Source organism: Artemia sp. Qi Xiang Cuo, chromosome 11 (assembly GCF_049724085.1).
Source record: "Artemia sp. Qi Xiang Cuo chromosome 11, ASM4972408v1, whole genome shotgun sequence".
NCBI classification, from domain to species: domain Eukaryota; kingdom Metazoa; phylum Arthropoda; class Branchiopoda; order Anostraca; family Artemiidae; genus Artemia; species Artemia sp. Qi Xiang Cuo.
The window spans coordinates 57,141,589-57,159,916 of NC_142804.1; the positions used below are offsets into that span (position 1 = coordinate 57,141,589).

Genomic DNA, 18,328 nt, shown 5'->3' on the forward strand with positions numbered 1-18,328 from the left:
AAGAGGTTTGGAAATAGTCAACATAAATAGTCAACATAGATAGAATTAGAACATTTTCCCTTTCATCTTATTTTATAAATAAAATCAGTTATCACTGAATTCTGAGTACCGATTTCTTACCCAACGCCACAGTTTGTATCACGCTACCAAATTTATTAGCCCTGCTAGTAGGGGCAACCTTACAACTGGTCGCAGCGGTACTCAGGTTCGGTACAACTGGTGCCAGCGGTACTCAAGTTCGGTGCAACTTTCGTTTAGGTGGGGGAGGATTAATTAAATTCATAATAATTGGTAAAATTTAGTTCTCTTTTCCTCACAATAAGGTGTGTGTTCAGTTTTCCAGACCTATCCAAGACAGAAAAGTTTGAAAAAGTGTTCATTAAAGGAAATTTTAACCTAAGGGGAAGCTAAGAGAGACTTTTATCTCTTATCTTTCGAATATTATTTCTTTCATCTGCTTTTCTTTATACTTGCTACAAATTCTATTGTTCGTATCATATGTAGGTTGCTTAAATTCCTTATAACACTAGTATCATAGTTAAATTACCTTCAAAGGAGTAAGCATACTATTAGCCTTGAGGGTTAATCTAAATCAAGACATTGAGGTAATTATTTTGCAAATTATAAACTAACTCATTTTAGTAGTTTGAAACAATTTAAAAGTTCAAAACGTTTCCTACATTAAGAGTTTATAAGGATAGAACAATCATGAGTTCAAATGAAAACAAAATCAAAGATTTAGAAATTGCACTACAAGACGCACAGTCTAGAATAAAAGCTCTAGAGGGGCAATATAGAGATGCCACAGTCACAAGTAGGCTTCAAAGCCTATTTGTGGAGCAAGCGCCTCCTATCCCATTACTGACATACCTAAATGAAATCCATTCATGGATTTACACCCTTAAACAAATACAGAGGAGTTTAGAAAAAAATGACAGTGCTAGGATTAATCAAACTATTTGTTATACAGGCGGAGAAATACAAAGATTCGCAACGAGCTTAGACATTCCTAAAATGAATGATATGTCAAGATCAACTAGGCATAATTATTCACGGTATAGATTTAGTGAAAGAAAAAACTCTCGCATAAAATGCTGGACTTCTGGGGGTCCACATAGACAATCGGAATGTGAAAAACCTCCAACTTGTATCTGCTGTGGTGAAACAGGCCACAAAGTAAAATATTGTTTAGCTCCAACACCTATACACCAACCCCAAGAAAAATTTTAAAGCAAATTTGCCGAAGGTACTGCGGCCTCTAATCAATGGTTAGGGGACCACCGGAAGGCAGAGGCCCAAATTCCGTAGTGTTGTAGTCGGTTAATCGTTAGGACTAGACTTAGTGTGATTAGGAATCACGGATATGTCATGACAGGGAGTCATGTACTTCAGAGGGAGGTTGAGAGGACACCTCTCAAGGATACAAAAATGGGTTTCGTCCACCTCTTAAGGATGCAAGAAAGGGTTATGTCTACCTCTTAAGGATGCAAGAAAGGGTTGCGTCTACCTCTTAAGGAAGCAAAAAAAAGGTTTGCATCCATAGGGATTCAAAAAGGCTTGTATCCCAACGCGCAAAGGCTACATGTGTATATACTAGAATTATTAATGACGGATAAGACAACACTAAAGACCCGGAATATAATACCACGGTGGGGACAAAATAGGGTGGGCCGCAGGACTAACAACGTAATAAAATATAGAGACAATTCTTCATCAAGTAGATTATTTAAAAAAAAAAAATGAAAAGTCAATACACATGTCGGACAGATCTATATCGTTAGTAAGTGACCTCGACAGAGATTTAAGAATGGAAAAGAAACAAAAGCTTAGAAATTTTGGGAAGGACCTCCAAGAGAATTATCGAGTATATATCAAAGGAAATTAATGAAATAAATTTCCTAAAAATACAGATAAACAAAGAAATGACAAAAAGTTCTATCCAAATAAAAAAAAGCTAGTAAAGAAAACAGAAACAGTAATTCTTTCTATTCTTCAAGCAGAAAATAAAAGTTTCCCATTCATTGTCACAGATCCGGCAGACATGCTTAGGACAATTTTTGAAATTGAAAATTCACTACCAATAGGTTACAGAATATCGGTTAATTATAGACGTTACGGCTTACTGGAACTTTATAAATCGACTAGCTGCAATGTGGCGACACAACAATTGAATTTGTTGGTTATTTGTGATTTTCCTATATCAAATAAACAAGATGGGTTCAGAATGCTCGAAATGTTCAACATTCCGTTCCCAGTGTCAAACACTTCGTATTTCTTTCAAATAGAAAATGAGTTAAAATTTTTTGGGTTAAGTAAAGATCAAACGAGATATTTTTTAAAAGATGACAATATAGAAAAAGATGTAATTTAAAGAGTATACCACTATTGTGCAACCACCAATTTATTATTAGAAGAACACAAATGAACTCTTGCAGTTTAGCAAACTATATGGAAAATAATGCATTAATTAATAAAGAGTGTCAAACCAAAATTATAAAGCAAAATAAAATCTTAATCCAAAGAATTGGAAGGGAAAAGTATATTATCACATCTCCTTTCAAAGAGGAAATAAGAATACATTTCGAATGTAAAACAGAGAAAAACAGATAATTCACATACATAAAAGGCAGCTCAATAGTGAAATTGCCAGAAGAATGTTCTCTAACTGCAGAAATGCTAAAGATAAACAGTATGTACAGGGGACGGATTACTAAGGAAATGGCACCTTTAAATATATCGATAATTAGCCTAGAAGGAAACCTCTCCATAGCTGGTATAAAAAACGAATGGAGCAAAGAATTTGAAGATTTAATCTCGATATATTTCTAGAACAACTCCACGACGCAGATTGGCATAGCTGAGATAAGAAAAATTCATCTTTAATAAAAGGACGAAAAAGGACGGAAAATTACTAGCTATTGGACATTTTTTTTCAATACCATTAATATGTTTCTATTCTTATTAGGACTAGTCTCTATTGGAATTATATTCTAAACATTGAGAAAACTATGGTAAGAGAACATGAAACAAAAGTCCCAAGGATTTCAGGTAAATGTAGAACAGAAGGAGATTGAACTAAATTGATTCTTAGCAAGTTATAGTTTCATTAAGAAAAAATAACTGTACTAAGAATTTTAAGTGTGGGAGGTTGTAAAAATGTGGGATATATCATAACCTGACTAAATTGTAAAGATAGCAAAGTATGACTTTTGCGTAATGATAAGAGTAACGAAGTATTAATTTTCTATGTGTAAGGAAACAAACAACATTAGCTAGATTTTGAAAAAGTGTACCCTTGATCTAACAAGGACCATAAAATGCAAATACAAATAGCGGACTGCCGCTTCAAACTCGAGGGGTCAACGACAATAAGATATTGCGCGATTTGAATCACATGACCAAAAACAGGGTTTTTAATAGAGAAAGCGGATACTAACTTTTTGAACAAAGAACTATTATTAGGATGACATCAAACTGGTCTCTGACCAATGACAGGAAAGAAGAACAAAATAGAGAGAACATAAAATAGGGAGTGAGGAATGAAAATGGGGTAGTCTTTTTTTTGGATATCGTACAAAGAGTAAGTGTTTACTTTGTAATAACGATAAGCTACCACTGTCTGTCTGAAATTCTCCTTGGGGATAAAAGTTTGAAGATAAATGTTAAAATAAGAAGAAAACCCTCTAAAAGGCTTTCTGTCACTTGTAAATATTTTTAAATACGTATATAAGAGAAATTGATGATTTTGGGACTTATAGTTTCATTAGTATTCCCACCTAGACAAGCCTTGAGCCATTTGGACAAAACAGCATTTTTTTAAGGTTAGAATAAGCCAAATTCAATTTCTTCCCAGAAATTTCAGCTTTGAATAACTGAGGGTTTAAAGAGGGAAGGAAACCTTAACCAAGAAGAGAAAGCTAGGAGAGCCGTTTGTACGTCCCCTCTTTCAGCCTAGAGTCCCGTGAAAATTATAGTGACTTTATAAATACCTTATATACAAAAATTTGAATTATAGGACAATATAAGTACTTAACCCCCCTTTGTGCAATATTAAGACTTTTATACGAAGAGAAATACCGGTCCCCTTTTAATCATTCTTTCATCTCGTATACCCCGGACTGCATGTTTATACAAAGGTGACCTCAATGTTTATACAAACAGGTTAGGGGGAAAAGGGGAACAATATTACCAGCTTAAAAATTTCTAGACCGTTATGTCCAGATATTTTCAATTAAGTTTCCCTGCTAAAATTAAAGCTTAATAAAGGTCAAAGGAATACACAACCCTTTCAAGAAATAATAAAAGAATCTCTTGGTTTGGGTTAATTAAGGTTGAATTAAATCAACTAAGTTTATTCTTAGCTTAGTTCAAAAATAGCTTGAACTTAAGAATTTTTATAATCCAGAACTCAAGCACTGACTAGCTGATCAAGTGTAACCCCTTTAAGTTCAAACATTCGTTAACTTAGGATTAACTTAATCTTTATCTTTTCGGTATGCATTGGTGGATTTGAACAAGTAGATCATTTGACCTTAGAAGAGGTTTGGAAATAGTCAACATAAATATTCAACATAGATAGAATTAGAAAATTTTTCCTTTTATCTTATTTTATAAATAAAATCAGTTGTCACTGAATTCTGAGTACCGATTTCTTACCCAATGCCTCAGTTTGTATCACGCTACCAAATTTATTAACCCTGCTAGTAGGGGCAACCTTACAAAAGCAAATGCAATGGGAGAACACGAAATTAAATGGGGAACTAAAACTCTTCTAGACTTAGATTATGCTAATGATTCAAGAATCCGAGAGGAAAATTTTAGCAAAATATATGAACTTTCAGAGGTTTCACGAATTCAGGGTGCAAGAATAGGTAAGAATAGGAAACTAATGTCAAGAAGACTAAGTCGCTATTACTAGGAATAAGTGAAGGCAAAGAGGTGACGTTGTGTTATAAGATTATTGATCAAGTGGACAGCTTTATTTACCTAGGTATTATTATTAGTAAAGACGTTGGGTGTAGTGATATTAAAAGTAGAATAGTAGAGGTCCAGGGTGTTATTTCACAGTTGATAAGAGTTTGGAGAAATAGGAAGATAAGTCTGTGACCCAAGATTCAGATACTGAAAGCTACAGTGATGACAGTGGTCAAGTATGGTTCTGAAGCGTGGGGGCATCGAAAAACGGAAGAGGTTTTGCCAGATGTTTCACAAAGAAATAGCCTACGGATTGCTTTCGGTACCCAACTGAGTGGCCATATCTGAAACAGTAAGCTGTATGGTGCAATCCTGCTTTATTGGGCTATATTAAAAAAAGGATTTGATGGCGAGGACACGTTCTGCAGATGAAGGTATACAGATAGCCATAGATTGTCCTTGTCGACCAATTTTCTAGGGTCTAGAGCCAAACAAAAATCAGGTCGTCCCCGAACGGGGTAGGAGGATGTCGCAAGGAAAGATTAAAGGGAAATGGTAAGGTGTAAAGAGGAAGAATAGATTGGGATGGAGAAGGAGCGTGCGTAGCTCTGTTGGCCTCAGTTGGCTAAGTGCCACAGTAAATTGTTAGTAGCAGCAGTAATAGTAAAAGAAGAAGTTTTCAAATTTTCTGAAGGTGAGGACAAAAGAAGAGATAGGTAGTACTAGAGAACGTTTTTTATTGCCCATCTATGGACACAACTGGATGAAAACCCAAACTCTGCTCGCCATTTACCTTTCAAAAGAAGGCCTCAATACCCTCGAAATTTGCCACATCCTTGAGACTTACCACCCACACGTGAATCTGAAACTTTTACTCGCTCTGCGCCATCATCAGCTCTAAAATTTGATTGAAAATAGCAGTCTCGATCCTCTTCAATGGAGATTCAGGTGCAAAGAAACTGTCTTGGTTCCTGTGGTGAATGATTTATCTCCTGCTTTATTGCAGCTTCTGAAACTTGTAAAGTGCTCCTATAAGCTCAATAGCTTTGACTCAGAAGGATGCTCACACAATATTTCGGGTCTAGATTGCTCTAGAAAAATCCTTCATAGGGTTCTCCTCCATGAATGCCATGGAGGATGAAGACGGTGACTCTGCCTTTATCGCGCATGATTTTTGAAAGCTTGTGGTTATTATATTTAACAAAGTGAAACCCAAAATACTTTTGTCAACTTGGGGTTTCAGAAAAAGGTAGCCAATTTTAGAGAAGGAGCATGTAATTTATGCTCCATAATTTATTTACTTACTTACTTTCCTCAAAATTGAGGAGTATATAAAATACAAAAGTGAAATACATCACCAAACAGAACAAAACAACCGATTTTAAACAAACGAAATCAGACATCAAACAACGAAGCAAACATTAACAAACGAAACAAAACTACTGTTTGTAGATTATTTTAATAATATAACTGAGTAAATACTTAGAAAAAAAAACAGACATCAAACATCAAAAAACTAAACAAAACAACTGAAAAACACACACAACAACATAAAATCAAACATTATTTAAATTCTGGGGAACAAAAAGAGAATTAGTTATGCATACAAAGAAAGTTTTCAAACTTATGGTAAAAATTATCCCTCTTAATCCTTGCCACTTCCAACGGCTCTTTAATTTTAAATTTCAAAATTAATTCGGTATTTCTAACACAAATTGGAAAACCAAGTAAAAATTTACAGTATTTAAAATAGCAAACGTGAATCGAAGAAAAAACGCAGATTTTAAAATCTCGAAAAAGAAGGGCAGGATAGAGAAAATGCGGGAGGACAACTGCGTTAAAAAGAGAACCTAAAATTTCACGACGGTAGATACCTCGAAGCCGTATTATTGAGCCACATGCCAATCTAATTTTTTTTTGAATATTATAATTAAAGTTTACTTCGAACTTTGAGCTGAAGTACGATAGGGTAACCCCAGATAAAGAACAGTAACCGGAAATGAAGTACTCTTGTTGTAAATTAGTACAGCTCCGTTATTGTCATTGAGTAAATATACAAAAAACAAGTTTTTCAACTGAAAGCAAGAGGCAGTATTAAAACTCAAGACGAAGAGAAATTATAACATATACGAGGGGGATTGTCCACTCTTTAACACCTTACTCTTTACGCTAAATTTTTTCGACATTAAAAAAAGATACTTATTGTTATAATTAAATAACCATTGTGTTTCAGGAGTCGTTTTTAAAGAATTGGAAACAAATTAAAGTTTAGGGTAAAGAGCAAGGTTTTGAAGAGGGGGCAATCTCCCTCGTGTAATTAATAATTTCTTTTTTGTATATTGCTCCTTACTTTCTCTTGAAAGAAAAACTTGTGGTTTTTGTTTAGTTTCTCATCGTTTGTCAAATAACGCCAGGAAATCTGTCCCCCCTCCACCAAAAATCTCCCTAACACGGAAATATCCTCTGGACAGTTCAATCCTGGTGAAAATTTGCCCCGGACAATTACCCTTAACAGCTCCACGCGTAAAATTTATTCAGTAAAGAGAAAGCAAGACATATAAAGGAATTTCGTATAGGAATTCTGGCAAATTCCTTCAGTATACAATTTCTCCTGAAAAGTTCACACCCCGAATGATCCTCTCTTTATATAAAATTCTCCCCGTGCAAAGTCCCCCCCGGCAAAAAATTTGTCCTCTCTTCTGCATCTTTAAAATGTACGCGTACTTTTCAAAATACTAATACTATACGAATACTATACGTAAACATTGGGCAAACTTTATAACTTAAAGACCTGTTTCCAGGGGCTATGAAGGGTCATATTATCTCCTAAAACATATTTATTAGGTCTTTCAAGCCTGCTGAACATAATGAAAATCTCAAAATTTTGATCGGACGATTTTGGGAAAAAAGGGGCGTGGGAGGTGGCCTAGTTGCCCTCCCATTTTTTTGGTAACTTACAAAGGGCACTAAAACTGAATGAGCCCTCTCTTATGCCCTAGGCCCACTGAGTCGATACGATCACCCCTGGGAAAAAAAACTTACTGGAAAGTGTATCAAAATTATCCATTATTCTAGCATTAGAAAGACTCAACAAAATAATATCATCAGCATATGCAATAAAAGACATACCCCGCCCCCAATGGATAAAGGTTGTGCACAGAGAACGAAGATATTCCACCAAACAAATATTAAAAATATAAGGGGATAAAGCACCACCTTGTCTAACTCAACGACCAACTAAATTGGATTAGAAAAAGAATCAGAAGCAGCAATTTTTATTCTAAGCCCCAATATCAGGATCTAAGAACTCTAACCACAGAAAGGGGGATTCCATCACTAATTAAGGTTGAAAGAGTAGAAGCATGCGGAATGTTGTCAAACGCTCCTTTTATATCAATCAAAAGTGTATAAAGCGGGGATTCAGAAGACTTGACTCGTTAATAGTTGTATTAAAAGTTGTATGGGCATGGTCACAGCCCATTCCTTTTTGAAGCCTACTATTCAGCTGCACTGGGGCAGCTGGGTGGTAATGATATTGCAAATTGTTTTCAATTCATGAAAATTTCAGGGTAGATGGGAGGGGAGGGAAAAATGTATCTTTTGGAATCTAGTAGGGGTCAAAGTTTCCCGTTTTTAAGGAAAATGCCTAAAAAGGCAATCTTCAATGAAAACACTAAAAAAGCTATTGTTCAAAATCTAGAGGTGAAAAATTCTAAGGGTCAAGTGCCCCTTCCACTCTAGTCCCCCTCCAGTTGATGCCAGTGTAGTGTAATAAACTCAGACAATTTGAGCCTTTTCTTGATGTCATGACGTCCAAATGGACCTTAAATTAGAAGTGGTGCCCTTTGTAAAATTATGTTTTTCTTTATTGGACCTTTAACTTTTGCCTCGGATTGTGTTTTGTCATTTTGAAAGACATATCACCGACCCTTTGTTTCTTTTAATTGTCCAGGTGGTGGGACATATACTTCTTCTTTTGACTCGGCTAGCGTTTTGTCATTATGAAAGACATATCACCGAACCTTTGTTTCTTTTAATTTCTCAGGTGGTGGGGCAAAAACTTCTTTTTCTTCCAACGATTTATCTAGTCCAGGTTTTAAATTTTACAAAGTATGGAAGGCATTTTGGACCACCTTTGTTACTTTTAATTGTTCAGGTGGTGGGAAAAAAACCTCTTCTTTTGCCTTGGCTTGACTTTTGTCAATACGAAAGACATATCACCGAACCTTTGTTTCTTTTAATTGCTCCGGTTGTGGGAAATTTTTTTTTCTTCCAACGATGTTTCCAGTCCATATTTTTCATTTTCAAAGGTATGGTAGGTATTGATGACCTTATCCATTTCAAAATCCAAAATAATCATAATCCTTATCATTTTCAATTTGTTTGCTTTGTTACACCTCGGCTTATCTTTTGTCATTATGAAATACATATCGCCGAACCTTCTTTTTTTTTTTTAACAAAGTTATGGTAGGCATTGATGACCTTATCCATGTAAAAATACCAAACCCAATCATAATCAATATCATTTTCAATTTTGTCACATTTTGATTCTTGTCATACAGGTTCGTTTTCATTTTAATTTTTGAACTGCTCACATGTTTGATGTCACATGTCTTCTAACCGCGTGTGTCTATGCTCTTTATTTTAATTTTTGGCAAGCTTTCGCCAGGTAGGTCTTTGCTCTTCATTTTCATTTTTGATACGCTATAACTGTCGTTTATATATATATATATATATATATATATATATATATATATATATATATATATATATATATATATATATATATATATATATATATATATATATACAAGAGATACATAGGAAAAGGCTCATATAGAGGATAATAATTCAATAGAAAATGTAGAAGAAATAATTTTGAAAAATTCAATATTCAAATTAATGATAACGATAAAAAGTTTCCTTTCTTATATTTGACGGCAAAATTTCATAAGAATCCACCCAAACCACGTTTTATTGTTGGGGCAGCGAGGTGTCCAACAGGAATTGCGTTCACTGACATATCTTTAATTTTAGAGGAAATTTGAAATAAATTTAAAGCATTTGGCTCTCAAATTAAAAAGTTTTCTACCATTAATCCATATCGCAGTGTTAGTAATTCATTACAAGTGATAGACTCTTTGATTATGGTTTCAGCTAAAAGAGTAGATTCGTTTGATTTTACTACACTGTATACAAATCTGACACTTAATTAGTATTAAGTGACACTTAATTAGTATTAAGTGACACTTAATTTTTTTTTTTTTAATAAATATATATATATATATATATATATATATATATATATATATATATATATATATATATATATATATATATATATATATATATATATATATATATATATATATATATATATATATATTATATATATATATATATATATATATATATATATATATATATATATATATATATATATATATATATATATATATATATATATATATATATATATATATATATATATATATACATGCATAAGTATACATAAGTCAGCTTTCAAAAGGAAAAGAAGGAAAAATAAGTAAGGAATGACAGTGAACAACTTCAAAAGCAAGTTTACTAGTGATAGTGTCATTTAAAAGTTCAATACAATTTCGGAATATCTCTAGCCTAGAAGTGTAACTTCCAAAGATAACAGACTTACTGTGATTTCTGGTCTTCTTGGCACTATACAAGAGAGAAACGCTGATTCACCTAGTTGAGCTATTGTTGAAGTTATTTCATCTGTAAATAATGAGACTGATTGATTTTCGCTTCTTTGTTCTTCTCCTAGTGACTCAACCATGAGAAAACCATTCCCTGAAATAATTTGATTTCATCAAAAGTTGACCAATACGCATTACCCAAACATACAATTTTAGTACTTTGCGCAACAAGGGTTTTTCTACCGAAGAGAATCATTGCCCAGAGTTTGTTATTCTAATGGGAATGCCATTTTGGGAAGCAGTCTCATTTACAGAAACTTCCTTTGTTTTCATTAAATGACTGTGAAGCCTTGGAAACGGGTTACTGGGAATCTGGAAACCTTCGAACCGTATAATATACTTTTCATTCAATGCTGGTTGCCTGTTTCCCTAATTTCAACCGAGGAATTTTTTTTGAACATCTCAAAGTGGTGAAAGGGAGGATCTACCGAATTGTCTACCAATGCTAGGAGGTCCTTGCGTGCCAAGGTATACACATGTTTGTAACAATCTTGTTAGACAATATTTCCTTGCAAATCCATGCTTATAAGAAAAAAAAGCTATACTATGGTTGAGCCCATTTTCTGAAATACACAAAAACACTAAAAACTTTGACGTCAATTTTAGTTTATGACAATTTGCCTCATTTTGAGTAAAAAACAATTAGGGAGCCAGAATCAGGAAGCAAATTGTTAGAACCATAATTAGGAATATTTTGAAATTGAAAATTTAGTACTATGGTTTTCTGACTTTGGAACCAGAGTTAAATATCTTTTGGATTAATAAATTAACATTGTTTTAAGGTTTCAATCAGAAAAAAAAAAATACGTAAGCCTATGAATAAGGAAAAACGTTTCTATTGTTCTGACACGAAGATATTTAGAGTACAGAACAAAAAGTTGAAGAAAACATAGAAAGAGACATCTTAAAGAAGGAGATCCTTTGAAATATGTTACTAAGCATGAACTAAGGCACATATAAGCAGAAATTTACTGGGTTATATTTAAAGTACGTCATTATCGAAAGTAAAAATGTTCAAAAATAAAGTCTGTCAAAATGATACTTTCATATGAAAAAGGACCAAACAAAAGTATGCCCCAGAATTATATTTGATCTACAGTTGGAACAATATCTCTTAAAAAAGCCTTCATTGTTTATTGAACACTGGTTAAAGATTTTCTGAGTAGTTGTGCATTTTAACTAATTTCAATATCATTTTCACTGCTTAGTAGGTAGCTCTATAATCACTTCGCAAAAGTAAAGAATATAGTTAACGCCAAGCATCAGAATATTGAATTTAATTCACACGCACGGCACTTTGAACGGCACTCTTGTCTATCAATGAAGGAATAAATTTCAGGTATTTCACTTAACCCCCAGCCACACATCCCCTACCAGTAGCCTTTTATTTATATCAAAATTAAAGCTTTGAATTTATAATTTCTGACTGCAGAAATCCTTAAATCAAATAATGAAATATTTTCTTGCTGTAAATTAGAATCTGAAAAACTTAAATAAAAGTTATTAAACAAGAGACTTGGAATGGCTGATGATAATCAGTAACAACTGATTATAATTATTATAGATATTTTTTTTTATTAGTTACAAATCTTAAAAGTAACCGTAGTGTTTAGTTCACACAAAAGTCGGTAATATTGAAACTTGTTTGTGCATCATGTTGGGTACGCAGTATGTTTTGTTTTAAGATTAGTTAAAACCATAACGATGTGTATTTTGAGCAATGTGTTTTTGATTTATCATAATATCTATGGCAGCACAACACAAAAAACTACACAAGGTGAACAAGTGGTGCTACTCCACCTCCCTCTTGAACCCTCTAATCCTCCAATTGGCTTGGGTGTCTTTGGTGTTCTACTGAAAATAGTACGTATTCTGGACAGTGGGTTTTTACGTATATTAAATCAATAAACAAGTTTTTTCAACTGAAAGTAAAGAGAAACATTACAACTTAAAACAAACAGAAATTATTACGTATATAAAGGGGATGACCCTCCTCAACAACTCGCTCTTTAGGCTAAGGTTTTCTTAGTACTTTTAAAAAAGCGTCTTATTATTCTAATTAAATGACCCTTGTGTTTCAAGAGTCATTATTAAAGAATTGGGACAATATTCAAACTTTAGCGTAAAGAGCGAGGTGTTGAGGAGGGGGCAATACCCTTTATATACGTAATAATTTCTTTTCGCTTTAAGTTTTAATGTTGCTCCTTACTTTCAGCTGAAAAAACTTGTTTTTTCTTATTTAATTTCTTATCGTTTTTTAAATACAGCCAGGAAGTCTAGCCTCACCTCCTCGGTAAAACCCCCTCCCCAAGGAAATGTCCTCTTGAAAATTTAATGCCGGTGAAAATTTACCCTGGATAATTACTCTTAACCCCTCTGCGCGTAAAATTGAGTTGGAAAAGAGAAAGCAAGACATATAAAAATAATTTTGTGTAAGAATTCTGGCAAATTCACTGACAAAAAATTAAATTGCTATAATAATCAAGATGATGGGGAAGAACCAATAATACTAATATGATCGTTAAATATATAATGATATTAATTGATGAAAATCTCAGCAATTTTTCTTTTTCTAAGTTATAATTAGAAAAAAAGAAATTTTTAATATTTATTTTGCTTTCAGACAAGGGCAAATAACGGTACGGGCTTTAGAGGGTATAGGGATAGCTCTACTTCTGTTTGTGTATCCCTATCTTCTGTTTGTGATTACAGCAGCATCTGTTATCTTAATGCCTGATGTGATTATTTATTTTAATTTCTATTCATTTTGGTTTTTATTTATTGATTGATATCAATTTTTGTTCATTCTAAGTCTGAATTACTATACAATTTCATTTCTGTTTGTCCCAGGTTTGAATCTTGCTCTTTAATTTTTGTTAAAAAACTTCAATTTTCGAAAAGTTTTTTTTGAATTAAGGAACTTCGAAAATGCTTAGACACCAACTTTATTGGGAAGTAAACACCGTTCATGAGATGGGTCCTTGCTTTAGTTTGCTTTTAAAATGTCTCTTGGGCAGCCAAATGTCTAATGTCTTGGGCAGCCTAAATGTCTAGGGCAGCCTAAATGTCTAATGTCTTGGGCAGCCTAAATGTCTCTTATCATGAGCAGCCTAATACAAATTGGAATCTAGAAAAACTCAAATAAATTCTATGGAGCATAAGCCGTCGAGTTGCTGATTGCTGTTAGTCACTTAAAATTATTTTAAGTTCAATTCCATGGATCATGTAACAAGAATTCATGACAATGTTACAGTGCCCTATTCGTTGTGTATGCTGTGTTTCTGGTGCGAGTGTTCTAAAATATAGGGGGAGTCACTTAAAATTATTAGTCACTTAAAATTATTAGTCACTTAAAATTATGTTATAGTCACTTAAAATAATGCTGTTAGTCACTTAAAATTATTTTAAGTTCAATTCCATGGATCATGTAACAAGAATTCACGACAATGTTACAGTGCCCTATTCGTTGTGTATGCTGTGTTTCTGGTGCGAGTGTTCTAAAATAACCAATTTCAAATTAACAAATATATGATATATTTGCAATTTTATCAGAAGTGGTTGCAATAAATCTTTTCCAGTTAAAATATCGTAACTTTTTGCTTTTTCAGACATACTGGTATCGGATAGTACTCATCAGGATAAATGAAACAGATATAAGTAAACTTTTACTGATCCTGTAATCTAACAACTTATTTTAGACATCATATAAAATATTAACTTTCAGTCTAGCGTTGAATTACTGATGCAGACATTATCGTTCCAGTTTTTGTCTCTAAGACAATGTATAATATTTTGTGCAAAGTTGTTTTTTTTCGTTAATACTTCAATAAAATAGCTCATTGAACTAAATTCAATTAATATATTCGTTTCCTAAAAACAAATAAATAGAAAGAAAGGGGTTACTTTTGCACTACAAAATTATCCTAAAACTCAAAACATGGTGTCGCAGTTTGGCACTGATAGGAAAAAGAAATTTTTAATGAGAACAGCAATTTTTTTTCAAAATGTATACAGTAACGAATAGAACTTGTAATTTGGCCCATAAACCATATTTATCTTCCAAAAATCAAGGCTAGATCTTTTTGCACTATGTTTGGTAATTCAAAGTCCTTAGCTGCCCAGCTTTTCAGATTTGACATTTCATGCTTTTAATTGAAACAGGCTCTACTATCTTACACTTTTTTGTTCATCTCCTTAAATACCAGCTCGTCTTTGAACTTTTGAATTTTCCGAGTTTGAAAGTTTTAATGGAGAAAGAAAAAATTAGGTCTAGCTTTCACCTGTTTAATAATATAATGAGGAACTTCTTTCGGTTGGAAAATGGAGAAACTTACTCATTCTAAAAGTGCTTTCTAAAAGAAATAGTTACGATAATCTATAAGATAATGAGTAAAACAAACAAGATATTTTTCCTACTGTTCATCTGGGAGAAGAAGAACTTCTCTACAAGGCGCAAAGGAGACTTATCCAGCTCGCTCATCATCCCGCCGGTGAGTCCTGGAAACCAATTATAGTTCCTGCTACGCTTTAGTCTTCGATTAAACAAAAATCACTGAAAAGCATTTCTGATATCACCACGACAGAGTTCCCAGGTCACACACACCATCCTCTCCAGAATAATTATGGGACAAATCAAATAGCAGGGATACAGCCAGGGTATGCGAAACCCTTTTTTTCTTAAAGATGCTCTTCGATGGTCGAGAACACGGTTATCGATTTAGTAGTTACCCCCACAGTTATGAAAAGATTAGTTTTCGTCGATCAGTAAACCGATCTTCAAAAGCTGTCAGAAAATCGAGGTTCGTATAAGAGCTTTATCAACATATGGTGAAAGAGATGGCTTCAAAATAATTTTTGAAGATGATTGGGACTTAAGACAAGAAATTGAAAGTTCAATTTATTGAACTTTTGAATTTATTGAAAGTTCAGAAATAATCGTTACCGCACCTCCTTAAATTTTTGTCAATTGGTGCCACTGGGTGAAATTAGAAAAGAGAAGGAAAACATTGTTTGGAAAAGTAATTACTTTATTTGGGTGATAGAAGGAAGTTTTTTTTAGCTATTAATACTTTCGCTTGAACTATTGCATTGTCAAGTTATCATTACTCCCTTATGTAGTTCAGACCAAATGAAAAGGCTTTCACAATCATTATATTTGAACCAATTGATTTTGTAAAATTATCCTACTTATTAATGCGCTAGACAGGAATTTCAATATTCAGAAAAAGATTAGAGCCAAAACACTCCTAAAGGCTGAAGGGAGGGGGGACTGCAAATATTCTTTTCAATGTCTCGTTTTAAAGAGACTTTCCCTGTTGAAACAGACTCACTGTAAATTTGTATCCGCTGTTAAGGAATGACGTTATCATTCTCTCAATAACATTCCTGTGAAATTATGTTCTTTGTCTGCTATCTGATAAAATTTTAGAAGTAAAATTACATAAAGGTAAAATCATTGATAAACAAAGCCCCTTAAATTTACTAAATAAAAAAAACAAGTTTTTTAGCTGAAAGTAAGGAGCAGCATTAAAACTTAAAACGAACAGAAATTATTCAGCGCCTCGCTCTTTACGCGAGAGTTTTTATTGTTTTAGAAAATAAAGTTGTGAGGCAAAGTCAAACTTTAGCGTAAAGAGCGAGGCGCTGAGGAGGGGACATCCCCTTCCATATACGGAATAATTACTGTTCGTTTTAAGTTTTAATGTTGCTCCTTACTTTCTGTTAAAAAAAACTTGTTTTTTTTAATTTTTGAACGTTTTTGAATTAATGCAGGTTTTGATTTTGGCTCACCGTACATGAATAATAAAAAAAAATTGCATTTTAATTTTACTTCTATTTGGTTAAATGGCTTTAAAATGGCTTGAAAGTTATTAAATTTTATTTATGAACATGTTATTTTTGTTTTTATTAGTAATAAATATGCGTAACTTATGAAGTAACTTACGTAACGAACTTCTATATTCGTATATTTTTATTACGTATATTAGGGGGTTCGCCCCCTGGTTAATACCTCGCTTTTTGCGCTAAAGTTCAAATTTTGTTCCAATTCTTTAAAAATGACCGCTTAATCAAAAAGGCCGTTAATTAGTATAAATAGCTCTTATGAAAGTACAAAAAAATATTTGGCTTAAAGAGCAAGGCATTGACTAGGGGGCGAACCCAATCAAAGACGTAATAGTTTTTGTTCGTTTTAAGTTTTGATGTTGCTCCTTACTTTCAGTTGAAAAACTTTTTTTTTAATTTGTTTTCTGATCGTTTTTAAATAATGCTGGGAAATCCGGCACCCCCTTCATAGCAATTTCCCTTCCCCCAGTGAAAAATTCTTTCATTGAAAAATACTCCCACATAACCCCTGACCCCCAACTACCAGAAAAAGTCCCCCCTGAAAACGTCTGTATGCTTCCCAATAACCAATACTATATGTAAACATTGGGTAAAGTTCATAACTTTCAGCCCTCCCCCCGAGGTCTTTGAGGGATTAAGCCATCCTAAAAGAAATATTTATAATATTTTCGACCATGCGGAACAAAATGGCTATCTCAAAAGTTTGATCGGGTGACTTTGGGAAACAAATGAGCGTGGGAGGGGGCCTAGTTGCCCTTAATTTTTTTGATCACCTAAAAAGGGCACTAGAACTCTTAATTTCCGTTCGAATGAGCCCTCCCACGGTATTCTAGGACCACTGGGTCGATACGATCACCCCTAGAGTAAAAACATACAAATAACAAAAAATAAATAAACACGCATCCGTGATCTTTCTTCTTTTGCAGATAGGAGCTTGAAACCTCTACATTAGGGTTTCTCTGATACGCTGAATCTGATGGTGTGATTTTAATTAAGGTTCTAGAGCTTTTAGGAGATGTTTTCCCCTTTTTTCGAAAATCAGGCAAATTTTCTAAGGCACGTAACTTTTGATAGGTAAGACTAAACTTGATAAAACTGATATATTTGAAATCAGCATTAAAGTTTGATTCTTTTGATGTATCTATTGGTATCAAAATTCCGTTTCTTAGAGTTTCGGTTACTATTGAGCCAGGTCGTTCCTTACTTACAGTTCCTTACCACGACCTGTTTGATAACAAAGTCATTTAATGACAAATTTGCCTGCAGAATCCGTTATGTTCAAACAGCAGAAAGTGATTATTTCAAGAGAAATACGACAAAAGCATACTCAAATGATAATCGGATTACCGCTCAAAGAAATTTCCTCACTAGATAAGATTTCTCCTTTTCTGTAAGAGCTGTAGACACATACATAATGACCCTCAAAGAGAGAAGACATTTTATTGCGCTGATACTCCTGTTTCTAAGGCATTCTAGGAATTTCCCAATTTTCTTTGAAATAAATAAATGAATTTTATTTAGATCAAAGAATCTGTGTATTTGATATATAGTTTATATTTGAAAAAATTACTAAAACAAGACTAAAACTTTATGACTAAAGTGGGTACGGTATCATTCATAATAGTATACCCCCCCTCCCCCCCGGAAAGCTGATTGAGAGAGAAAATAGTGACTGAGAGAAATTTTATATGTGGTTGCACAAACTAATATAAAGGATCCCGGGTAGAAAATATGACATTTTTGCAAGAAGAATATAATGCCCACGCCTGTGCAAATTAGAATTGCTGATATCCAAGCCCATCTTTGCGTAAAGCGCAAGGGGGTAAGGAGTCTAATAG

The 18,328-nt window shown here is 33.5% G+C and overlaps 1 protein-coding gene across 2 annotated transcripts in view; it reads right to left on the reverse strand.

The window, feature by feature from the left end:
* LOC148947167 (zwei Ig domain protein zig-8-like) overlaps positions 1-18,328 on the reverse strand; it is a 326,989-nt gene that overhangs the window by 96,180 nt on the left and 212,481 nt on the right. For both annotated transcript variants that reach the window (XM_089097298.1, XM_089097297.1), the window contains exon 3: positions 10,586-10,740. In XM_089097298.1, the coding sequence (XP_088953424.1) occupies positions 10,586-10,740 (155 nt within the window). The remainder of the gene's footprint in view (positions 1-10,585; positions 10,741-18,328) is intronic.